This window comes from Macaca thibetana, chromosome 9, assembly GCF_024542745.1.
Source record: "Macaca thibetana thibetana isolate TM-01 chromosome 9, ASM2454274v1, whole genome shotgun sequence".
In the NCBI taxonomy this organism is placed as follows: domain Eukaryota; kingdom Metazoa; phylum Chordata; class Mammalia; order Primates; family Cercopithecidae; genus Macaca; species Macaca thibetana.
Window position 1 is genome coordinate 101313032 of NC_065586.1, and position 26721 is coordinate 101339752.

Below are 26721 nucleotides of genomic sequence, written 5' to 3' on the forward strand. Positions count from 1 at the left end.
ACCCTCCATTTGTTTGACTATTCTAACTTACAAAGTATCAAGAATGATTTTTCAAACTAAGCTTCTGAAATGGCATTATCTCCATTTATAGGATGTTGATACTGCCATTTGTCATAAATACTACAAATGTTTTCTTGAACATGACAGAGACCATGATTTTTGCTTACTTGCCTTTCTATGAATGCTATTCTCTAAGGCAGTCCCTGGAAGGGGTTAAATGCAAGCTGTTGAGTGTATGTGTTAGTAAACAACAGCAACAACAACAACAAACTCATTTGGGAATTATCTTTTGCAGGCCTCTTTCAAAGGCTAAGTGAGTGTTTTGTAAGGGCTTGACAATGTTATTATTGTCAATGTTTTCTTATGAAACTGTTGACTGATTTTGTCTCCTGCTTGTGAGATAAAAGCTTCTGAAACTTAAGCCAACTTTTTCTTTACCAGGAGCTTCTAATTAAGTGACAACCCTCAAGGTAAACAAATAGCTCATTTTAAGAGGAAGATAGGTAATCAGTTCATTGCCATTTTCTGTCATAGATCTCAGACTGACATTGTTTTATATACAGATGTACGTATATTAATATTTGAAAAGGAAAAAGACACCAGATTACCCACTGGGATATAGTGGCTCTCAGATTTAAATAATAGCTACATTGCCTTTAAGAGAAAATAAGAGTAATAATTGAAAAGCTGGGGAAACTTTAGCTAGGCTAACAAGGCATGTTGTTTCCTACAAATTGAAATGATAGGTAGCCAGATAGGCGTGAACACAAAACAGCATACAAATGAACCCATCTGTTTGTAATCATGTACATTTGAATGCTTTGAGATTAGAACTAGTGCTATTTCAGGGAAACCCTCCATCTCCTTTGTACCTGAGAAGCATTAGAGTGAGATAAACAATGGACCGCCACTGAATACAGAGATCTAATGAAAACTCACAATCAGCAGAGCACCTAATGGGCAGGTAGACGGGATGTGACTGTTTGCTTAGCCCTGACAAGCTGTCAGCGTCTCTCAATGGGATGTTCTTGGAAACGGAAAGGAAAACATCACCTGACCTTTTGTGTTTCTTTGGTTGTGCGTGCTAACATTTTGTTCAGAGAAACTTTCAAATGAAAACAATAGTTCTAAACAACACATGCCTCTGAAAATCAAAACTGCATATGCTGTTCTGAAGAACTTCCAGGTGGCTAAAATGCTACCACCTCATGTACTGGGGATAAAATGAAATGGAGCAATACACCTTACCAGAGGGAGGAACATTGATTCTCAATGACCACTGTAGCTCTCTATTTCTGTGCTAGAGACCTCTGAGGAGGATTCTGATTGTTACTGGCAGATTCTATTCCTTTTAGTTTATGTCATGTCAGTATCATAGTCATAGACACCTGAAGTAGGAAAAGGTCTTATAGAAGTCATTTTAACTAGTATTATACTTGGTATAGCTGATACTTTTGTGATATCCCCAAAGAGTTACCTCAGTTTACCAGAATATCACAGTGCTAATCGACCTGCAAATACCCACCGTACGTAGTTCCCATCTTGTATAATGGCTTTAGTTGTTAGAAAGATTGTTTTTCATGCTGAACAATAATAAACCTACTTGTAATCTCTGCCCATTAACTTGTAATCTGCCACTCAGATCTATGCAGAATAAGCCTGCAACAGAATTACGTATGATTTTTAGAAAAGTACAGCTGGGAAGGACCTCAATGTATTTCTTAGAAATATCTTAGGCTAGAAAAGCCTTTCTAAGTTCTGGGAAATGACATGATATGCAACTTAAGACAGATTTTATTCATTTTTTCGTTTATTGCATACATATTTGTTGAGCATATATTATTTATCTAGCATTAGTGTAGGGGCTGGAATACACTGTTTAATGGGACTGTGTACTTGGGAACTTATATTCTTATCCACAAATATTTGACTGTTCTCTTTAGAAGGGTCACATGGAAATCTTTTCTCCCTTATTCTATCTGTATGTTAAATAATTAATAGTTCCACGTATCTGACTACATTCTGTCTAATTTCCTTCACTGACATTATCCCTTTTTGGTAGTCGATAAATAGACCTTTAAAATATTTGGAAACTTTCTCATTTACAAAAATTAAGATGCAATGGTAATTAATTCAGTTTTTCTTCTTTTTCCATAAGCTGCCTAAAATTCATATAACCTGTTTTTAGGACCATTTGCTTTTTACCTGTAATTACTCTTATTGTCAGTTTTTCTACAATTATTAAAATTGAACATAGTATTTAGGATTGGGTAGAAGGATGATTTCTTTTCTTATGCTTGTAATATATCTGTGAGTACATCCTAGACTCACAGTGGCTTGATTACCTCTCATAGTGGCATTGCCAGAAAATATTTAACTTGTAGTTGACCAATGACTCCAGTTTTTTTCAGCTTTATATATTTTATTAGCTAATCTCATTTCTCTAGTTGTAGGTCTTGGTGGGTTTTTTTTGTTTTTGTTTTTGTTTTTGTTTGAATTAAGCATTCTGCTTTAAGTTGTTTCTGTCTTATAAATGACTTCCAAATTTACATCCCCAATTATGATGAGAAATCCAGATCTATCCATCCAAAGGTCTTCTTAACAATATTACAATATGGAAGTCCAAAAAGCAGCAATCTTAACATGGACCAAAACAGAAACAAACAGATGATAAACAAAAATTAGCTGGGTGTGGTGGTGCGCACCTATAATCCCAGCTTCTCAGGAGTCTGAGGCAGGAGAATCGCTTGAACCCAGGAGGCAGAGGTTGTAAAGAGCTGAGAATGCGTCACTGTACTCCAGCCTGGCTACAGAGCGAGACTCTGTCTCAAAACAAAACAAAACAAAACAACAACAACAACAAATAACAAACAAAAAAACTGCTTCTCCTGATTTTCTAATTTCGCTGTCAATTGCTTAACACTCCTGCAAATCAATATTTTCCATGATTTCTTTCTTTTGCTCATGCAACCTCTATATATTTTATCACCAAATTCATTGACTTCATCTCTAAAAATAACCTAAATATTTCCAATTTTTTCCCCTATAATAATCTTCATCCAAGCCCCATCTTGGTGTGGTCTCTTAAATTACCACCCTTCCCCAACTCATCTCCTTGAATCCACTTTGGGTCTTGATAATCCATTTATCAAAGAGAGTTGAAACTTGTCTTTTAAGGTTTAAATCAAATTATATTATTTCAACTGAAAATAAGGTCCTTCATGATTTGGCTTCTGCCTTACTTTCTTCTTCTAATTCTTTAAACTAATCCCTGTTCACACTAAGCTACAACCACTGACCATCTTTCTGTTCTTCTCACAGTGCAGCTTTTTCATATTAGACCTTTTCTCTGTAATGGTTTTCTCCTAAATCTTTACATGGATACTTCCACTTATCATTTAGATTTCAGTTTAAATGTCATCTCCGTAGAAACGGCTTTCTTAAATTTTTAGTACAAAGTAGCTGTTTGGTGACTATCAAATCACCTTATTTTAGTTGTTTCCATGATACTTATTTCTAACTCATAGTTTTGCATTGATTTATTTCCATATTGTTCATCTCCTCACACTAGAAAGTAAGTTCTGTGGAAGCCAGGAACTTTCTATTCATTTCTGTATCCCTAGACCTGAGGTCACTGCCAGATCAGGCACATAGTAGCAGGCATCAGTAACATTTTGATAAATTCATTTTATTTGACTTTGAGTCTGTAGTCCTATGTTGCCACTATTTGGAGATCAATCGGAATTTTGCTTCTGTCTCCCTGAGTATTGGCAATCCTACTGATTTCAATTTCACCTGTGGAGCTATTAAGGAATTTGCAGTACCTTTGTCTTGGCCATTAATGAGCTACTGACCTGAGAAGGAGAAGGTACATCCCTTGGGGATACCATTCAATATAGAATTCAATATATAATATATCACCTCAGGATATTTGAAAACTTCTAGTCATCAAATAATAATAAGTTTCACAAACGGCAGCCTATCCAGACCCAAATATTTGATAATTAAGAGATTAAGTTTTCTAATGTTATTTTTTTGGAGTTTCTTTAAGGAGTTTTGTCCTTCATAACTGCCTCAGTGTGAGAATAAAGTATTAGAAATCACTGATCTCAGATCACCCTAGCTCTGGAGTCCTGCCCACTTGCTTGTGCTTACTTATGTCATCCTTGGGCTTCAGTTATTGTCTATGCTACCTTTCCTACCTGGACTTTGGCATTTCTCGTCCTGCCTTTAGGTATCTGCTGATCCACTCTTTCCTCTAGCAAGGATTTTGCTCCTTCTGTGTGAACTCATTTCATACAGCAGGCCCTTGATCATCTATAATTTCTCTCCCCATCTGGAGGTCCTATCTTGATGCTGGTAGGCTGTGATGGTCTCTCCAAGTCTGCTCTCTGTGGGCCTTCTCTTCATTGTATAAAGATGGTTGTCCTGTGCCCTGCTCATTATGGCAGTGACATGAAGATTCCTCCTTCCCTGCAGTGCTCATGGCACTCACTGCAATTTGCTTTGCTAATGCTGACCTTATTTATTTGTTTGTTTGTTTGTTTGTTTGTTTGTTTTGAGATGGAGTTTCACTCTTGTTGCCCAGGCTGGAGTGTAATGGCACAATCTCGGATCACTGCAACCTCTGCCTCCCGGATTCAAGCAATTCTTCTGCCTCAGCCTCCCAAGTAGCTGGGATTACAGGCATGCGCCACCACGCCTGGCTAATTTTTTTTTTTTCTTTTTTCATATTTTGTAGAAGAGGGTTTCATCACGTTAGTCAGGCTGGTCTCGAACTCCTAACTTCAGGTGATCCACCTGCCTTGGCCTCCCAAAGTGCTGGGATTACAGGCGTACACCACTGCACATGGCTCATGCTGACCTTTTATTGATAAGGAAATCCTGAGAATGAGACAGAGAGGCCTTAAATTCACTTTGGCGTTCATCTGCCAAGACAATAACCAGTTTGTCCAAAGTTACCAAAACAAACCAAACAAAAATCCCAACTAATACTTTCTTACCTTCTGGACTTACCGGCCAGAGTTCACTTGTTAGTGGCCACAACACACTCTGAAACAACTATGATTATTTTAGGAACTGATGGAATACATGGTAAAAAAAGTAAAGTTCATTCCCAATTATACATGTTTTCACTTTTGAAATGAGAAACCCGTTTCTATGAAAAGCAATTTAGATATGCCCAACTTTCTTGGGGTTAGTTTAAATGATTATTTAGCCTTCAATATATTTTTTAAAAAGACTGAAATAATCAAGTCCTTAAAATTCAAGACAGATGATGACAATTTAGGAACTCATAAAGATGTTTATGGCAGACTGTCTGCATTTCATTCGTGAACATGGATCAAGGTATACCATAAATGCAAAAATTGTTGTCTGAGAGACTGGTTACTCTAGCTGGGTTAAGAGATTGACTTTATTATTGTTTTTAATCTGTACATTGGGACAGAGAGGATAAAACAGAGAGTAAATCAGAGAGAGACAGAGAGATAGACAAAGAAGTAAGTGAGTAGAGAGTGAACCATGTGGGCTGGCTGTTAATGGGGTGGTAATTTACATCCAGCTTATGGGTGCCAGTGTAAGTCATGCTTGAGAAATGATTGGATAGATTTAAAGAGGGTCCGTCATTATTCCTTATTATTTCATTCACGTATTCATTTAACATGTATATAGTATCAATTATATGCTGGGTTTTCTGTTAACTACTAAGAATAGAAGAATTAATGGTATAGTGTTTGACCTAAAAAAAAATACTCCCAGTTTAGGCTGGGCATGGTGGCTTACACCTGTAATCCCAGCACTTTGGGAGGCGAAGTGGGAGGATTCTTGCAGCCAGGAGGTTGAGACCAGCCTGGGCAATAAAAGAAGACCCCACCTCTACAAAAATAAAATTAAAAAAAAAAATTAGCCAGGTCCAGTGGTACACACCTGTAGTTCTAGGTGTTTGGGAGGCTGAGGTGGAAGAATCACTTGAGCTGAAGAGTTCAAGGCTGCAGTGAGCTATGATCATGCTGATGCACTCCAGCCTGAGCAACAGAGCGAGACCCTTGTCTCTTTAAAAAAACAAAAAACATGGCCGGGCGCAATGGCTCATGCCTGTAATGCCAGCATTTTGGGAGGCTGAGGTGGGTGGATCACGAGGCCAGGAGATCGAGACCATCCTGCCTAACACAGTGAAACCCCTTCTTTACTAAAAGTACAAAAACATAGCCAGGCTTCGTGGCATGTGCCTGTAGTCCCAGCTACTCAGGAGGCTGAGGCAGGAGAATGGCTTGAACCCAGGAGGTGGAGGTTGCAGCGAGCCAAGATTGTGCCACTGCACTCCGGCCTGGCAACAGAGCGAGACTCCATCTCAAAAAAAAAAAAAAGATGAAACAAACAAACAAAAAACCTTCACAGAGATATTATTTACCATTATATATATTATATATATATAAATATTATGTGTATATATTAGGATTTGTGTGTGTGTATGCATATACACACACACATACTGTGAGGAGCATTGTAAGAGAGATATATTTGTGTTATATTTGTTATTAAGGGGTTATTCAATGATAAGACATACATGATCTCTGAACTCCCAGAGTTTATAATCTTGAGCTGAGATATTCAAGATCAGTTAAGGAGTCAGTAGTCAGCACTATGATAGGAGAAGGCCTGGGTATTATAGGAACATACAGAAGGGAATTTTAATCCTAAATTATGGAAATAGAGTAGAATTAAGAATCAGCCAGAGCAAAACTGATCATAGAGGATGAAGAAACTAAGGCTGTCTTGGGGAAGAAGGGATGCTGAGAAAAGCTTCTCAGAGGAGATGGTCCTTGGGCTATGCCCCCTGGTTAAATCAAGGGGCAGACAGGTCCTTGATAATATCAAGAAAGGAAAGGAAACAAGCACTCAGAATTGCTCAAGTCTCCTCCACTAGTTGCATGTCTTTAAAGCACTGCAGGTTCTGTTTCCACAAGGGGCCAGACCTTCCTCTTACCGTTGGATGAAAGATGGGGCAGTGTTGCTCAGAACATCTCAGACTCTCAGTGGTCATCCCTAAAAGCCCCTTAAAGTGGCACTGGGGAGGGAAAATGATCCTAACATCTGTTTTGAACAAATAGAAAATTGCTGTTTGTAATGTTTGATCTGAAAGACAAACCCCCTCCCTTTCCTTCGGGTCCACCAGTCTTACTCAATTTGTGTCAGAACCTCCAAGGGCTGAATGGATTTTGCTGTAAATTGAACCTCAGGTTCCATTCTGAGTACTTGAAACGTGACACTCCATCCACTAAGCCCTCCTGCTTGGGTTGTTTGTCGAATCTAATGTGTTGAAATATATCTGCAGCTCTAGGTGCTGTCTCCACCCAAGTCTGGAAATGCAGTTTTGATCAAATCTCATAATAATATGAGGAGATGTTGAAGATTAAAAAGCTATTGATAATCCACACTGCCACAAAGCAAGATACAGAGGAAAATTTAATAACCTGACAAATGGTTACAGAAGAGTTTAGCTTTATTTTCAGCTGTCTTTTCTGTGTACTTGTTTCCAACACAGGGTGAGTTTTGATGAGGGCCATTCTTGGGACAAGTATGGTTTCACTTCGGTTCCTCTCTTTGTTGACGGGGCTCTGGTGGAGGCAGGAATGGAGACCCACATCATGACGTGAGTACTTCTTTTGCTGTGGTAGGAAGAAGACCAGAGACACTGGTTCTACTTTCATTGAGGGCTTGGATTTTTCCCAGGGAACCCTACACCAAAGTGGTCCAATCACTGGGCCAAAATTTCCTCATCTATAAAATGGAAATACTTATTTTTGTACCTACAAACTCAAAAAGCTACTGCTAGGATTAGAGAGGCTAGGGTCCTAATTGAACAGTCAAGGTTTCTAATAGAATTTAAAGAATTATAGCAAATTCCCATTTATTTGAAACCCAAGCAAACAGAAAACTTATGTCATTAGATGGGTTTTTTTTTTTTTTTTTTTTTTTTTTTTTTTTTTTTTTTCTCTTTCTGAAACAGTCTAGTGGGAGATAAGAAGCAGGGGCAGGGATGGAGGGAGTAAAACAGTCAACTTATTAAAATCAGAAAATATTTTAAGATATGTCACTTTCTCTCTGTCTCTCACACACACACACACACACACACACTCCACAGTTATTTCACTTCAGATTATTTCACTGTAAATTTTTTTCTATATTCTTTTATAATGAGATTTAATCTTAGAAATTGATCACCTGTGTTTATGTGTGCACATGTTTACATGGTGAGTGGGTAACCGTAATCCTCCACCAACCAATACTGACCACCACCTCCCCCACTCCCAATTGCCTGGAGCACCTTACACGTTAGCTCTTCACTGGACAGAGTGGAGTCTTGGGCAAAATTAAGGGATATTTTCTATAGTGTGGGGTTGGCACAGAAGGGCTCATAGCATGCATCTGTGCTGGTTCGGTGGAAGGGTGTATGACCTTCCTACTTGAAGGGACACTGCTCTTAATTTAACTTTTATGCACATAGATTTCTTTATAGTTTGAATTAGTCTTTTTCCAATGGTGATGGACTTGGAAGAAAAGCCAGTCTAGGAGCCAGTAAGTGATCAGTTATAAAAAAAATTCTTTATGATTATATTTATGCAATTTTGATCAAATCTCATAGTTTGGCCCCATTCTCTTCTGTGAGGCCTATTAGAACTCATTGCATCTTCTTTTGGGCATTACTTTGAACAATACCACGTGTATGCCAATCTCTACATGACCTGGTATTCCCTAGCAAGTTTAAGGCCGCAGCTTAAGTTCTGTGTTTATCTAATCTTAAATGGTAATAATTTTTTTCTCGGCTTCAGATGGAGTTTAGCTGGTCACATGGATGTGAGGGAGATTGACCTCAGAGCCAAACCATTTACTGAAAAGACGAGATAGCACTTCTGTTTTCCTTTCCTCCTGGCCAAGACTCCCTAAGAGCTTGGCAGGGCTTCTGTGCCTGTTTTATCTTGCTTATCAAGGTCTTAGAGAATAGAGCATAATTATTTTCTTATAGAGGATCTGGGGGAAGCAGAGGTATTTGTGTTTTTATGAAATTATGATGGATCTTGGAAGCATTCCTCAAAACAAGTATAAACAATTCAAGTTACCTATTTTAACATTTTGTTAAATTCAGAGTTTCTTTTGTATGGAAACAACACAGATTTTGTCAGGACTCTTCAGATAGCTGGACAAGCCCTGGAAGGGTTGCCAAGAGGTGATTTCTGTCTGTATTCTAAATTTGAAAATGGTATTGAAACCAACTGACCTATCAGGGTTGCCCATTCGTGGAATGGCAATGGCAAAGATTGAAACAGGAGTTTTTAAAAATTATATATTTCTGTAGGAACTGTGAAGACAGGGAGTCCATTTGGGGACAAGAATGCTTAGCTTTGCCATTGAATTGAAAACTTATTAATAAAGTAGGTCATTCGAACGCTGTATCCTTCCTCTTACTGTTAACCCTGATTCTCTCTTTAGCTCAGTGTGGTCAGGGAGAAAAAACAGCCACTCTAAGGTTCTGTTGCTTTCTCTTATCCATTGATTTGGAGAGTTTATATATTTAACAGTTAGAGAGTTTCTAATATATATCAGACCTTGTTAGATCTTAGGAGATTTTACAAAGGCAAATGAAATTCTTTGTCTGCAAGGAGCTCTCAGGCTAAAGTGGTGACAGTAGGTGGGGATAAGTAATCATCATGGTACCCTAGTTATACAGCCAGGAGATAGCAGAGGAAAACGAAGACTTCACACACACAGTAGGTGACAATTGACTTGGTCTGGAATTTTTCATAGCAGTTCACAAGTGGAAAGCCGTATAATAGACAATGAAATTCAAGTTCCAAGAAAGCATAGATTTTTAGTAGTTTTATTCACTAATATAAACTCAGTGCGGAAAGCAGGGATTGGCATGTAGTAGGAAGTCAGTAATAGTTGAATGAATGAATGATTTCAAGGCAAAGGAAAGAACACAAACAAAGGTAAGAACTATGAAAGAGGGTGGCTGGGTGTTTAGGGGGTAAGACTATGAAAGATTTTAGGTCACATTTGGGAATTTGACCTGTATCCAGAGTGACATTTTTGAAATTAAAAAATCTGATCAAATCACAAGGTTTCTTAAAACCCATGGAGGCCTTTCCATTGCCTTTAGGATAGATTCTAAACTCATAGAATGGCCTACAAGTATCTATATTGACCACCTGCTTGGGGCTTTTTCTCCAACCTCCCTGACCTGACCACCCTTTTCTGATACACTGGTGCCTTCCTGCCCCCAGGTTCTTTGTATCTGCCAGAATGAGCCTCGCCTCCCTATTTAAACAACTACATTTCTAAGTATCTTTCTGATCTCAGCTTAAATGTCAGTTCTCATAGCCTGCCAGATCAGGGTGGGTTCCCATGCTGTATGTTATCTGGCCTGATTTATTTTTTCCTTCACAGCACTTTAGATAATGAATATTAATACAAAGGGTATTAATTTTTGAATATCTTTTCCCCTCCGTCTTCATCTACCTTTAAGACAGACAGATGGATGCACACACATGTGCACATGTACACAGACATCCCTGCAACTTCCCATGAGGGATGATCTTTGTGTATCTTGTTCTTTCAGTGCCATATATTTACCAGGCTTGTGCTAACATGGAGGATTTAACAGTATATATGTACTGGATAAATGAATTATTAAATGGAAGAATCAAGTGACTTCCAAAAATCTTACCTTTGTTGTGATCGTTGTGATTTTTCTGGCCCATGGCTCTGGCATGTTAGGACATTGATTATAGATCTCTAGAGATTCTGGAATGCTATAATCAGAATGCAGTAGTTGCACATCATGGGGGCTGGGGTTGAATAGGAATCGGAGCAGACTGCATGTGTGTGTAGAGGTGTCTGTATGGAGGTTATGATGCATTGGGGTGGAATGGCATGTGGGCACAAAAGGGCAGCTAGAGAATGAGGAGCTTACTGGGAACGATTCTGATTTCCTCCACTTTTCACAAGAATCTGCCCAGTTTCCACTTGGCCTGGAGGCCAGTGCTCCAGGAACATGGACACTTCTAACACTGTAGCTTTGCAGGAGGATTTACATAGGAGACAGTCCTCAGAGTGGAGGCCTGGGAATTGGTTACTTTTATTGCTCTTTCTTCTACTGTCTTTTCAAATGTTATTATTTCAGCATCCCCCCCAGTAACTGTGATGGGAACCATCTAGTCTAGCCTAATTCAAAATGAAATGTGACCATTCTTATTACTTAAAGCTGAGGAAAGGGCTGATTGACAAGCTGGAGGGCCTATTGCAGTCTCAGGCAGTGGCTCTCCAGATGATGAGATGCCTGTGGCTGTTGCAGCACTTGGACCTCTTTTGTCCACTATTTCATGAAAGGCTGTTTGTCCCTTGATTAGCACTTTAAAGAGAGCTTTTCTTTAGCTTGACTCAGATGTGGAATCAGATAGAAAAACACTGCTTTCCTGCATCCTCAAAGCTATGTTTGAAATTCTTTCCTGATAAGAAATGTTTGAACCAATTGGCTCTGATTTAGCTAAACTTTTACAGGGGCCAGAGAGAACGTGGCAGCTTCCTAGAAAAAAAAAATCTTAGAAGGGAGAAGCACAGTTTCCCTGAAAGAGATCAGATACTTCTTACCATGAGTGAATGTCTAAAAAGCTTAAGGAGAGTTTAGTCTGATTTGGAGGAACCCAGTGAAGACCTTGCAGCCAACTTGTGACTATTCAGCATCTCTCTTTTTTTTTTTTTTTTTTTTTTTTTTTTTGTGCCAGGTATCACATTGAGCACTTTTTCAAACTTGATTGTATTGAAATCTCCCAACAACTCTGGAAGGTAGGTAGGATTGGCATCATTGGCTAGATGAGGATGCTGAGGCTCAGCTCACATGTTCAGAAAGAGGCAAAATAAGAGCAAGGAATGGGAATTTCAAGCTCCAGGCTTGGAGGTAAAATTTGAAGGAAGGTACTATAATTCTCTAAGGTTTGTTCAGTCAAGGACTAACAAGGTGTGTGGGGAAAGAATGGCAGTATACCAGTTGTTTACTTAGTATGATGAGTGCCTGCTGTGCTGCCAGACACCAAGTCACAGCAGACCTAGTTCTTGATGTTAATTCACAATCCATTTGAAAAAGTACGATAAATACATGAAATAATTAGGTAATGATTAAATGGTAAGGTATGGTATAAATTTGTTGTTGTTGTTGTTGTTGTTGTTACTGTTTGTTTGTTTGTTTGAGGCAGGGTCTCACTCTGTCGCCCAGGTTGGAGTACAGTGATGCAGTCATGGTTCACTGCAGCCTTGACCTCCCAGGCTCAGTGATCCTCCTACCTCAGCCTCCCAAGTAGCTGGGACTACAGGTGCATGCTACCATTCCTGGCAAATTTTTGTATTTTTTATAGAGGTGGGATTTTGCCATGTTGCCCAGGCTGGTCTTGAACTCCTGAGCTCAAGTGATCTGCCCACCTCAGCCTCCCAAATTTCTGCAATTACAGGCACATGCGCCAGTGCGCCTGGCCAGTATGGGAAGCATTTTAGTTGCCATTAGATATCAAAGATGTGATTGAAGACAGAGTGGGTATAAAGGGGTTCATGGCTATACAGAGAATAGGGAGCAAGGACATTCCTGATGGGTGGAACAGTGTGAGAAGACATGGAGTGGTAGGAATGTGCTGGACACTAGAGGAAAGTGAGAGGTGAAAAGGGCTAGAGATACCTTTGGCTAGGGTCAATTGCCTTGTTGATTCCTCTTATGAATCCAATTGTAATTTCCACCAGCAGGACTAATAGCCAAAGTGAAGGGGAGAGAGATCATTTTGCTTAGAAAATTATGTGAACCCCAAAGCTGCAGAGGTTTTTTTTTTTTTTTAAATGAAGCCTTTTCCACTTAAAAAACTGTGACCACATGCCTAGCAGGGATCATTCTTTTAAATACAGCCTTAGCACAATGCAGAGGCTCAGCCCTGAGCTTAAATGCATTGTTTAGCCTCTAGTAACTGCATCCGATAAAGTCGTTGAAAATGAACCAGAGCTGCTTCCATTGATCTGTTTTTCAATTCTCTGTTGTTTGCTGGAAGAGCCTGATTTCACTTTGCCCAAAGTAAGTCATTTGAGTAATCGGCAAATCCGGTGGAACTCCCAAGTCATCACCTCTCAGGCTGGCTGCTTGATTCATAACCTTCAGATTGTCACCAGGCTTGCCAGCAACTCAGAGGCACACTCTTGTTTGTGCCAATGAACACAAAAGCAGAATGCATGCCTGCAGAAAGGGTATTGGATGATGGTAGGGTATACTGGGGACTGGCAACAGCCTGGAAGGAAAAAGCTTATTTTGATCAACAGATTGCTGTGTGGGCTCAGGAGGAGGGATGGTATAGTGGCTGAGAGCATGGGCTTTGGAGATTCACTTTCCAGGGAAAATGCTCAGCTCACTGTTTACCACCTATGTGACTTTAGTGCCTTGCTTCACTCTGCTCTGAGCTCCCATTTTCTCATGTGGTTGTGAGGATTAAATGAAAGAATAACCTCTATTGAAGAACATTGGAGATATTGATAATCTCCATGATCTAATGATCAAGAAACAGGCCACTTGCAGGGAAGAACTTCGGCCAACTAAAGCAGGGGTAGGCAGACTTCTTCTGTAAAGGGCCACATGGTAAAGATTTTAGGCTTTGCTGGCCACAAGGCTTTTGTTGCAACTACTCAATCCTTCTACCCTAGTGGGTGAAAACAGCCTTAGACAGTATGGAGACGATTGGGCATCAGTGTGTTCCAATAAAACTTTATGAACACTGAATCTTGAATTTCATATAATTTTCACACACATGTCATAAAATACAATTCTTCACTTGCTTTTCCCCCCGCCATTTAAAATGTAAAAACAACTCTCAGCTTGTAGGCCATTCAAAACATAGAGCTGGCCAGACATGGCCCATGGGTTGTAATTTGACCCTGAACAAGAATGCCCATGGGGTTTTATCAATTGTAAATATATTAAAAATATCATTTGAATTTTTGACACAGTTTTTACATACTTCCCCTATCTATAAATTGCTTCACCAATTGCATTTCCTAATGAAGTGTTGAAAATATATTTTTTTATGAAATGGCTTAGAAGTTTCCTAATTTTTTTTTTCACTTTTTTTAAAATTATACTTTAAGTTCTAGGGTACATGTGTACAACGTGCAGGTTTGTTACATATGTATACTTGTGCCATATTGGTGTGCTGCACCCATCAACTCGTCAGCACCCATCAACTCGTCATTTGCATCAGGTATAACTCCCAATGCAATCCCTCCCCCCTTCCCCTTCCCCACAATAGGCCCCGGTGTGTGATGTTCCCCTTCCCGAGTCCAAGTGATCTCGTTCAATTCCCACCTATGAGTGAGAACATGCGGTGTTTGGTTTTCTGTTCTTGAGATAGTTTGCTGAGAATGATGGTTTCCAGCTGCATCCATGTCCCTACAAAGGACACAAACTCATCCTTTTTTATGGCTGCATTGTATTCCATGGTATACGTGTGCCACATTTTCTTAATCCAGTCTGTCACTGATGGACATTTGGGTTGATTCCAAGTCTTTGCTATTGTGAATAGTGCCACAATAAACATACGTGTGCATGTGTCTTTATAGCAGCATGATTTATAATCCTTTGGGTATATACCCAGTAATGGGATGGCTGGGTCATATGGTATTTCTAGTTCTAGATCCTTGAGGAATCGCCATACTCTTTTCCACAATGGTTGATCCAGTTTACAATCCCACCAACAGTGCAAAAGTGTTCCTATTTCTCCACATCCTCTCTAGCACCTGTTGTTTCGTGACTTTTTAATGATTGCCATTCTAACTGGTGTGAGATGGTATCTCATTGTGGTTTTGATTTGCATTTCTCTGATGGCCAGTGATGACGAGCATTTTTTCATGTGCCTGTTGGCTGTATGAATGTCTTCTTTTGAGAAATGTCTGTTCATATCCTTTGCCCACTTTTTGATGGGGTTGCTTATTTTCTTTAAAAAAGTTTTATTGAGGTATAATTGGTATACACAAAATTGCACATATTTAATGTATACATTTTGATGAGTTTGGATGTATACGTACACCCATGATCATCACCACAATCGTGGTTACTAAACATATCCCATCACCTCCAAAAATTACCTTTTGTTCTTTTGTGAGTTTTTTTGGTAAGAACATATAACATGAGTTCTGTCCTCTTGATGTATTTTAAAGTGTACAATAATGTATTGCTAAATACAGGCACTATGTTGTACATCAGATTTCTGGAACTTACTCATCTTGCATAATTGGAACTTTATGCGCATTGAATAACTCTTCATTTTCCCCTCCTCCAGCTCCTGACAATTATTCTATTCTCTGCTTCTATGAGTTTGACTATTTTAGATACCTCATGTAAGTAGAATCATAAAGTATTTGTCTTTTGATGATTGGCTTTTTTCACCTAGCATAATGTCCTCTTAGTTCACCAATGTTGTCACAAATGGTACCTTCAGCTTTTGTTAAAAAAAAAAAAAAAAAAAAAAAAAAAAAACACTCCTCATTTCTTATCAAAACCCCACATATAAGTCTCACCTCTTTCAGGAAGCCCAAGTTTTTTCTCATTTCCTTGTATTGAATTCCTTTCATGGGGTTCACAGTGACTCACAGGTTTATCTTGCTTGGTGTGTACTTTTTCCAATGGAGCCAACATTTGCAATATCAGAAACATCTGGCAGCACTAAGTCCAACTCCCTATAGTCCAACATTCTGCTGAAGCTGCATGGCAACTGCCGACTTTGGACAGGGTATGCTGTTTCTGCCCCACCCCTTGCCTGGTGTACACATGTCGTCTCCGGCTGTTCCATTTCACTCCTCGTTCATTGAAGTTGCTCTCCTGCTCTGGTAAGATTTTAAATTTGTGATTCACAATTTAGATTCTGTATCTGCAATTTCATAACTATATGATTGTCTTACAGGTTTTTGTTGAAATTTAAGAAATACAAAATAATGCAAAGAATAATATTACAAAGCTTGCGTACCCACCACCTGAAAATAATAAATATTAACCTGTTATCACTTTGATTCAGATTTTTAAATAAAATATACAGGAAATCCCAGATAGATTTGATAATAATGATATTTTCATTATTGTCCATCGCAGACTTACTATCCTTACTCCTTCCACAAACCCTTCTAGAACATATGTTGACACTTTTAGCACTTATGTATTCACAGAAATATATGTGGTATCATTTTATATGTTTTTTAAATGTATAATTTATAAAAATAATATTCTTCTACATGATTTTTTCCCTCAATATTATCTATCTGGGGTCATATCCATCTGGTACAGGCACTTTTCGTGCTATATGGCATGTTGTTATGATGTAAATATGCACAATTTATTTATCTATTTTCTTATCAATGGAAATTTAGGTTATTTCTAGCTATGTGCTCTTACAAACAGTATTACCACATCTTTATGTATACCTCCAGATACATACATGGAAGAAATTCTCTGAGCTGCAAGCCAGAAGTGGAATTGGTGGATCATGGTGAATTGGCATTATCACAAATAATACACTCTTAATATACACCAATAGTGCAATAATAATTCTTGCACTATTTTCTGATTGTTTTACATGTTGATTATCTTTGCAGATAGAATGCCAGGGCTTTTTATTTGTTCTGTAAGATTGAGGGGGCTTGCAACTGTGTCTTATTTATTATCCCCCATAGCACTGAACATAATTGTCCTCGTGCGTAGGTGATGCTCAGCAAATATATGGTGAGTAAGTAATTCTATTGGCCTGGATGGCAAACTATTTAAGAGCAGGTACCGAACTTTATACTTTTTCTGATTCTTCTTATTTTTTGGTTCAGGAATTGACACAAAGTAGGAAACTGAGAAATGTCATGACATTTTAATGACATGAGAAAACACAGTGTCCCTCTTTCCCTTCCTCTCTTATAGCTCTTTTAATTTCCCCATCTTTCCTCCTGTCCAAATCCCATCTCAAATATCCATCTTCTCCCTTGTTTCCATCTCTTAGATTCTCTGTCATTGCTCAACTCCAGCCTCATCTTCTACAGGTTCGCAGACCACATTTTCTCACCCACAGTTGTGGACTTTAAACTTTCAAGCCCGTTAAAGGGATTTAGTTAGTTTTGAGAAAAGAATCAAAGTTGTTTGGACATAGGATGATTTCTTTTTGTTTATCTTAGAAATCATTTTCCTTTCTTTGTTTCTTCTCTTCCAATGCTTTTTAGTCTCTTTCTCGGTTTTCCTTCTACCATCCTCTTCCCCCCATACTTATTTTCAAGACTTTTAATCTTTGCCACTTTCCACCACCTTGCCAATCATTGTATTGTGTAACTAACACAGGCTCCACCTGCAGGATTCTTGCTGTTGATTCCCTGCCTATTTCTATTAAAGTCAAGTTCATGTCTGGCCTTTGCTCAATGCAATTCGCCCTGTAGCCACTGACCTCCTTTACCACTAATCCCATCTACACCCTAATGGGAAAACAATCAGGTGTCATGGACACACACCAATAGCCAAGAATGTGGCCTGAATTTCTGGAGATCAGCAGCTGTTGTCTGCTGATGTCTGGTCTTGCCACAACTATGCTCTTTCTGCTTTGATTTGAAATCTGTCCTCAGCAGCTTCCTTCATGGAGGGAGGGAAATGAGGAGGGGTTTTCGAGGCAGAGGCAAGAGGAGGCATGGGGAGCCAGGCCTTTCAGAGAGAACTGAACTCTTACAGGAACATTTAAAAGAGGATTCAGGAGTCCACATGAATCAAGTGTTGCTGTTACAAGAACATTTATTATTTCTTTACTCAACAATACATATTGATAGCCTATTACAAGGCAGGCACTGTTTTAAGAGTTCTAGAAGCTGGGCTAGGGCATAAACAAAATAGTCAAAGTCACTGTTAAGAAGTTTATATTTTAAAAGCCACTTCCATCCCCAGTAGAGGAAAGATCAATTTTGAATGAGGTTTACTTCAGCTCTGGCATTCATGGAATCAGTTCTATAATCCAATTCTGAGCTTTTTAAATGGTGGTGGTGCTGGTGGTGGTGGTGGTGTGTATATCTGTGTAAAGAAAAGGAGAGAAAAAAAATGGGGGAGATAGATAGTGCTAAAGCCTAAGGGCTTCAGGGTACCTCTAACTTCCAAAGATCCTAACCCTGGCTTCAGTTTGATTTTTGCTTATTGCCTAGTCTGAGAAAGAATAACATGCCAATGAATCAAAGGAACATCACAGAATATTAAAAGCGTTACCTCCAGTGAGGCTTTTATTTTCTTATCTACAGATTTTTTTAGTTTTCAAATTTTTCATGATCAGAGTGCATTATTTTTATAATGAGAAAAAGGGAAATCATTTATCAAAATGATACATTTAAAAATGACATTTAAAAAAAATAATCTCCCAGATAATGAAAGGGAGGGGCTGCATTTGAGTTTATCCTGATGATGATGTGGGTCACTCTTTCTCTACCTTTGAGATTGTGATCTGAAGGAAGAAAGAGCCTCAACTGTGTACCATCACTTCCCAGTGCTAACCAATGCCCTGACTAAATTAATACTAAATCATTTCAAATAAACATACTACTAGAACCCAGTAAGAGGTAAGAATAGGAAATAGACAAATTCTACTTATAAAATAAAATTTCAGGAAATCGCTAAATAGTGGCTTCTGATGAAACAGTTCTCTAAATAATTTCTTCAAGGTCATCTGGCTAATTTATGCTGCATTTATAAGTTATTGTGTATTTTAAAAATTAATGAAAGATTTAATTATAGCAGGGTTGCCTGTGACCTTTTGTGAAATGACTTCATCATAAATCTGCAGGCATTTTAGAAGTGTTTTCCAGGTTTGTAATAATTTGCTCTCAAATTAATGACATCCAGCCAGTAAACGGAGTTGAGGCTGGGTGAAAGGATTGAGTCGGGATTTGTAGTTACCTAGCAATGGCTAATTCTGAGTCCTGGATGAAGAGGGCAGAGGAGATGGTGTATGACTCACCGGAATCCACAGCACGTTTAACTATTTGCTTAGAGGAATGAGAAATAAATCCAGTGTGTCAATAGGGAGAAGTTGTGTGTAGCCAGAGTGGGTCACTGGAGAGCAGTTGATTGCAGTTCATTTATCTACATATGAATGTAGGGAAACCCCTGGACCAATGGGAGAATTTCTCCTCTTCCCTCACTTCTAGCAGGGGTTCTTCTTTATTTGTAAATTGAGGGCCTTTGCCTGCCCTCAGCTTGCTGGCTACCCATGAAACCCATTTTAGACTCTATCACCCTAGTATTTCTGACTTTCACCCACACAAGTAGCTCAATGAGCAGCATAGTTAAGCTGTCTCTGGATAGGAGTAGGCTCATTTCATCCTTGTCCCTGTCATTCTGATGATTTATTTGATCCATTAGAGTGAGGGGAAAGGCTGTGCAGGGGAATGCCACTTCTTAGCACATCAAAGAAGATCCTCTGTCTTAGAAGAAACTGGTAGCACACATCTGTAGTTACAGAGAGTGGCAGGCTGGAGTTTGGAAAATGCAGAGCACCCTTTAGACGCAGGAGCCTGGGAGAAAAGCCAGTGAAATCGGGAAAGTCAGTCTTGGCTGAAGCCTTTCCTAGTTAACTGCAGCCCTGGATGTGAATCACTTCTCTTCTCTGCATTCCTCAAGTTTTTGTGGTGCTGCAGTCACATATGGCACACTATGACTCTGCCTGCAAGCTGAAAAAGTTTCCCATGAAGAGCAGTCAGCTTGGAAGAGAGAGTTGGCTGTCAGGAGACTTGGGTTCCAGTTCTTTATGTCCTTGAGCAGGCCTTAGTTTCCCCAGCTAGCATGTAAAGAGGGATGGTCAGAAGCTCATCCCTAAAGACCCCTCCAGCCCTGAAACTTTATAATTCTGTTTGTTCTTTTGTATACCTCAGGGATTTCCAACTGAAGGCCAATAGCTCAGAGTCAAGTACATCATTCTTCATGCAATAGATGCTTTAGACGTTGAGACAAATAGAGTCATAATTGGAACTTTCTAGATAACCTCTTCTCTGCAGATTTCTCCTTTTTTCCTCCAACTGTACTTTCACTTTTATATATTTCAAGGCATTTCTGCCTTTTATGCAAACAGGCTATTAGGAGCTGGAGGTAAGAGGATCCCATTGCCCATACTCCGGTGCCAAACTGTGCAGTTAAATGATTGCTAATGAGTCATGAAGGACTTAAAAAAGAGTAACAGCCTTGCTGAAAATGCACATTGCTGAGAATTGTTTTAGAATGATTGCTGCAAACGCCTAAGTTTGACCCCTGGCTTCATCATTTACTTGCTGTGTAACCTTGTCAGATGAGTTATTTAACTTTTTTGAACCTCAGTTTCCTCACCTGTTAAATGGGAATAATAAATAAAATGAGATGATCCATGCATAGTGGTTAGCATACCCTCAGTGTTCAATAATTTCTCCCTAATGTAGGTAATATTAATTAGTATTATTATTTTTGAGATGGAGTCTCTCTCTGTTGCCTAGGCTGGAGTGCAGATCTCAGCTCACTGCAACCTCTGCCTCCTGGGTTCAAGTAATTCTCCTGCCTCAGCCTCCTGAGTGGCTGGGATTACAGGTGTGTGCCACAATACCAAGCTAATTTTTGTATTTTTGGTAGAGATGGGGTTTCACCATATTGGTCAGGATAGTCTCGAACTCCTGACCTTATGATCTGCCCGCCTCAGCCTCCCAAAGTGCTGGGATTTCAGGCGTGAGCCACCGCACCTGGCCTAGTAATATTAATTATTATTGTTATTTGACTGAGATCTGCTCATCTACTGTTTGCAAAGTCTTATGGGTAGGGATCATGGGGATATAAAAGCATAAGGCACACTGTCTGCCCAAAAAAATAGTTAGACATCCAGCAAAGACAAAGTAAATGATCGTAGTATATAACTATACTAATAATTGTTTTAAATTATTAATTTGTTAATTTATAGCAATCACTATAAAATACAACTCAATATTGTGTTAGATACTGCTATTTTCCTCATTTTGCACATGAGGAAAGTAAGTTTAAAGTGTAAGGAACCCTCCGTAGTTCCAGGATTGGGAACATCTGGGCCATCTAATATGAACACTTTTGTGCTTAAGCACTTTATTCTACAGCCGCTCAGACAATAAATATATGACAAGCACCTGTGATGCATAAGGCACAATCTTATGTGAGTTGGCAAAGTTCTAAGAAGTTAAAATCTAGCAAAGAGAATAAGACACTTACGTGCATATACTATGATTTTTCATACATTTTGGAAGTGCTGTGGGTCACACCCAAAATACAGATAAAATGCTACAGAAATTCAAGGGAGAGTGATTTTATTTTCTTCTGAGGATGGAAAAGAAGCAAGGAGGAAAGATCAGGGAGGATATAATAGAAAAGTAGTATTTGAATTAGAACTAAAAGGAAAAACTTACCAAGAAAATATAATAATCTCAAAACCTGTACAGTTTTGTGGTTGTATAATATAAAGACTATAAAACATGCAAGGAGAAATGAAAGGTTTGCAATCATAGGAAAACATTTTGATAAACCTCACTTAGAAACCAATAGACTAAGTAGTCCAAAGGTTAGAATGATTTTGAATATTGAATAATATTATTAGAAAGCTTGATTTAAAGCAGCAGGCCCCAACATTTTTGGCACCAGGGACTGGTTTCATGGAAGACAGTTTTCCAAGGATGAGGGTACAGGTGGGAGGTGTTGATTTCGGGAAGAACCTGTTCCACCTCAGATCATCAGGCATTAGATTCTCATAGGGAATGTACAACCTAGATCCTTTGCATGTGCAGTTCACAGTAGGGTTCATGCTCCTATGAGAATCCAGTGCCACAGTTGACCTGACAGGAGACAGAGTTCAGGCAGTAATGCTCGCTCCCTGGCCACTCACTTCCTGCTGTGTGGTCCTGTTCCTAAACATTTAATATATTTTAACATATTAACCATACATTGAGCCAAATACAAAGTCTAGACTACTTTCAAAGAGCTGATTATCATTGAAACCACATTCTCTTTAAATATTTGCAATTAAATTAGAGATTTTAAATAAAATGATGGTGATGAAAACAAAGAATAAAAACCTCACAGTTTTTCATATTCTATATGACTTCCATGCCCATACTCACATTAATAAATTTATATGCCTTTGAAAAGAAAAAGGAAGAAACCTCATATATTTAGAAAGAAAACCATGAGTTCTTTACGATTCATTTTGTTTCTTAAAGAGGAAATAAGGATGGTCTCTAGGAAATATTTAGATTTGAAAAGCTTTTCTCCTGCCCCTTTTATCCCCCAACCAAAACCTACTATCTATAATTTGACTTAAGGCTTACAGAAGGAGTAGGAGTTGGACAAGACAAGGTGTGGGGTAAGCCATCACAAGCAGAGGAAAAGCAGGTTGAGGACTGGGTCTCTTGATGCAGAGGCTTCTAGCCTGAAGACTGGCAGTCCAGTCAAGGCAGTAACAGAAGGAAGAAACTCAGGAAGGGGCTGGCAGAGTTGGCTTTGCCCCGCTCTGTTTCTGAAGATGTTATTCCAGCAGATGGAAATGGGACGGTTGGTGGTTAGAAGAACTCGAGTTGCAGGTACTGGAGTCTCTGAGGACAGAAAAGAAGGACATCCCAGTTGTGAGTCAATGGCAATACGATATTATCTTAGTTGAGTTTGATCAAAGATGCACTCATTAGTCAGCCTGCAGTGAAGTCCACTAATATAACTCCCACAGTACTGTTCTTCCTTTTCGATGTTTTCTAGTGACTTCCTAGGAACAAATTCTGATTCTTTCTTGAAGGATTGTGGTCAACCATTCTCTTCTTAAAACTTCTCTCAGCTTTCATAACTATGCATAAAAGTTGGCATAATTGGGAGGCTAAAAAAGAATCAAATGACTATGCAGGGGAGAGTCAGGTAACCCAGGGCTGCTCTCCTATAAAGAGGAAAACATCTTTACAGAGCCTAGTCCTCTAATTACATTTAGTGTGGCATTCTTTCCACCTAAATTATAGCAATTATATACAGAGATCCCCTTTGAAATCATTTAATTAATGAGTAGCTAACCCTCTCTGTGTATAGAATTCTAATGAAGTCTTATTTTTGTGAACCGCCTCCCTCCCTCAAATTAATTATTCCCCTTCCTGAAAGGCTTACTCAGGTCTGAATGGTGGATTAAAGGAGGTGGGTTATTTAGGGTCCCAGTAAATCATATTTGTTTGTGGAAATCCTAGCACAGTCCAGGGTGACAAGGGACAGAGCATTTGCTGCAATTTCTTGTCTGAGATTGTTTCTGTCCTTTTATATTCCAAATGATACACAACTCGGCCACATTCTTTGACCCAGAAATAAGGGCAGATGAAGCTATTACCTCAATTTTGGAAGAAGTGAATGATTTTGTTAGATTAATTCTATCATTAATCAACCCAGAACTATTTATTAAGCATCTGTTATATGAAAGAAATGCCAGTGCAGACAAAGATGAATGACTGTAATAGATAAATCCTTTGTGTATAGGGTTACCAGGAGATGGATAGCTTGTATACTTTGAGGTAGACGTGGGGGTTGAAAGAAAATAAACTCTTAGAAATGGTCTTGAAAGGGCCACATTCTGTGTAGGCTATTTCTGCAACTCATTCTTTGAACACGTGTCACTGATTTCAAATAATCTTTTATTAAAAAAGATGAATCCTTGAGAGATGAAGTGATTTGCTCAAGGTCACCTAATTAATTTTATGGCAGACCATGTCTAAGAAAAGCCAAGTCTTCTATTTCCCTGCCCGGTACTCTTGCGACCTTGCCCAGACCACCCATATGTTAACAACAATTCAAGAGCACAGGAGGACCATCTGTAACCAGAGTCATGTTAGCAGTGTAGGCATTTAGAATCAGAGGAGTTTTAGAAAAAGACAGAGATGGCCTCTTAAGTTTGTAGAGTCCAAGAAGAAGGTGAATCTTGAGTGGTTGTCAAAAACTCCCATGAAAAATCCAGTTGGCAAGGTAAAAGGAAAGAGAAAAACGGGAGTTATAAATTTTAATTGATTTTTTTTTCTGAAAATCTATATAGTGAGAAATAGCATAGAGAATTCATTTATTTTGTTCCTGTGGTTGGGAGCAACTTCCTCAGGAAACCAAAGGGTAGGCTACCTGTTTCCAAGCGGTCATCTATATTTATATATGAGGTGTTCACTTTCTCCAAGGCTCACAAGGAAGATGTCAAATAAAAAAAGAAAGTCATCTCTACTAAAAATACAAAAAATTAGCTGGGCATGGTTGCGGGCGGCTGTAGTCCCAGCTACTAGGGAGGCTGAGACAGGAGAATGGCCTGAACCTGGCAGGTGGAGCTTGCAGTGGGCCGAGATGGTGCCACTGCACTCCAGCAACCTGGGCAAGAGTGCGAGACTCTGTCTCAAAAAAAAAAAATAAAAAAATAAAAAATAAAAAGGAAGTCCCAACATATGAAGTTAGTAAGTACCTTGAAAAAGGGACTTTGAGCCAAGCCTATTGAAAGTCCTTGATGAGAAAGTCCTTAGATGAGTCTATGAGGATTCCAACAGTAAAAATGATGATGATGGTAATAAACATTTGTTGTCTATTGTGGTTTTCAAAATTTTCACCCACATTATCTCACATGATGGGGGTTTATGTTGGTGAAAATATGCTTTGAGTTTAAAAAGGGGGCTAGGAATGGGTTTCTGAAAAAGGATGCCAAAATAGTTTATCTTGGTGATTGCAGGGAAGTGGGATTTAATAACAGTGGGTTTGGCCATACTAAGAATTAGTTTCTCTTTGCCAAAGACCTGAGAATGAAATTCCACGCTCTAGAATTGCCTTGTTTTTTTCTGTTGGCATTCAATGATCAATTAGCCATTCTTTTTTAAGCAGCTACTGTTGATAGGTTTCATAGGATACAAAGAAGTACTAAAAGTATCTCCAGCCTTAAGAAGCTTTTTAATTAGTTGACAAAAATTTCACCAAAAGTATAGGAACTTTCTGGAATTCTGGATTGGTGGTCTAGAGAAGTTGTTCTCAAAATACGGTCCTGGGGCCAGCAACATCAGCATCGCCTGGGACTTATTAGAAATTCAAATACTTAGGTACCTCAGATGCACTAATAAGAAACTCGAGGAGTGAGACATTCTATGTTTAACAAGCCCTGTAGATGATTCTGATGTAGATGTTGGAGAACCTCTGGTCTAGAGACAACAGGACCATTTGAGCTTCTAAAGAAAGAGCTCAGTGTTGCCAGAGGAATCACAGAGGACTTTCTGAAATCAGTATCACCCGATTTGAGAATTATAGTATCCTTTTAAAGATGCTCCATGCCTTTGGTTCTTCTATCTTAGCCATCTCTTGGGCTTTAATATTCCATTGATACATGAACCACTTTGTTCCCTCCGTAAAAGTACTACACGTATGAGGAGTGTGCTGTACCTATTTTGCTGGTAACAGGCTCTCCTTAAGAGGAGTATTTCCAGCAGAGGAGAAACTTTTTCTGGAAATTGATTATTTTCAAAATTATTGTTATCAATTAGAAGCAGTCTGGACTTTCTCTTTTCCTAATTCAGGATCAAGAGGACCTTCTCGGTGTTTATCACTCCAAAGTGATGGACATGATTTACGATGATGCCCACTTCAATTTCTCTGTTGGTTTCTTACTTCCACAGATCTTGTAAATTTTAACATCTGTTCCTTGAGTATTCATGAAAAGAGAAGAAAAATACTTGAATTGGTTCTTAATTTCATCCCCTGCTTATTTTGTTATGTCTCTGTCATTTCTTCAGCTTCCATAGGCTCTAATCAGAAGAGCAATGAATTAATGTGATATTGAACAGAATTAGGGAAGCTGGGTCTATACAAAAGAGACCATGTGTCTGAGTCATTTATGCCCCATAGGAAAGGACCCACAACGAACTTTGCTCTTCCCAGAGCTGAAAATGGGTGGATTGGTGGGGAACACATTAATGTCTGAAGGTTGCCAGGGGGTTTTACCCCACTGATCTTATTTGGGGCCCATCGAGAAAATGAGCAAAGCTCATAATCCTACCAGTGTTTAAGTGATTAAAATTTTGCATCTGATACACGAAAGTGACTTCAAGGGAGAGCAGACTAGCACACTCCTGAGTGAACATATTAGTGTGTCAGTTTACAGTTTGGGGAAAGACCTGGGAAACACAATATAAGGAAATGTGGGAAAGAAGCCAAAGAAATGTACATGAAAGGAATGTACCTGTGAGGACTGCAAAACAGAACAATCTGAACAAGTCTGTAAGTCCTGACTGAGCACCTATTCTTGTGTTCTGTTCTGAAATGAGCACTCTGAGATCAGTAATGGATAGCTCAAAGAGTTGGAAAGACCAGGAACATGGACATTCTTAGAGGCTTGGGGTCAGTTAGGCTGTACACATGGATGATGCTTGCATGCTACTCCGTATCTGCCCTGGGAATTGATCAAGCCTGAGCTTGAAGTTTTATGCTTGCTAACTTTTGAGCATCTCTTGTTCCTGTTGTTAGAACCTTTGTCTGTTAGAAAGTTCCCTCACAGGCTTGGTGTGGTGGCTCACACCTGTAATCCCAGCACTTTCGGAGGCTGAGGCGGGCAGATCCCCAGAGGTCGGGAGTTCAAGACCAGCCTGACCAACATGGAGAAACACTGTCTCTACTAAAAAAGTACA

The 26721-nt window shown here is 39.1% G+C and overlaps 1 protein-coding gene across 1 annotated transcript in view; it reads left to right on the plus strand.

The window, feature by feature from the left end:
- Window positions 1-26721, plus strand: part of SORCS3 (sortilin related VPS10 domain containing receptor 3) — a 612976-nt gene that overhangs the window by 515719 nt on the left and 70536 nt on the right. The window contains exon 14 of the mRNA XM_050804899.1: window positions 7547-7654. Coding sequence (XP_050660856.1) covers window positions 7547-7654 — 108 coding nt within the window. The remainder of the gene's footprint in view (window positions 1-7546; window positions 7655-26721) is intronic.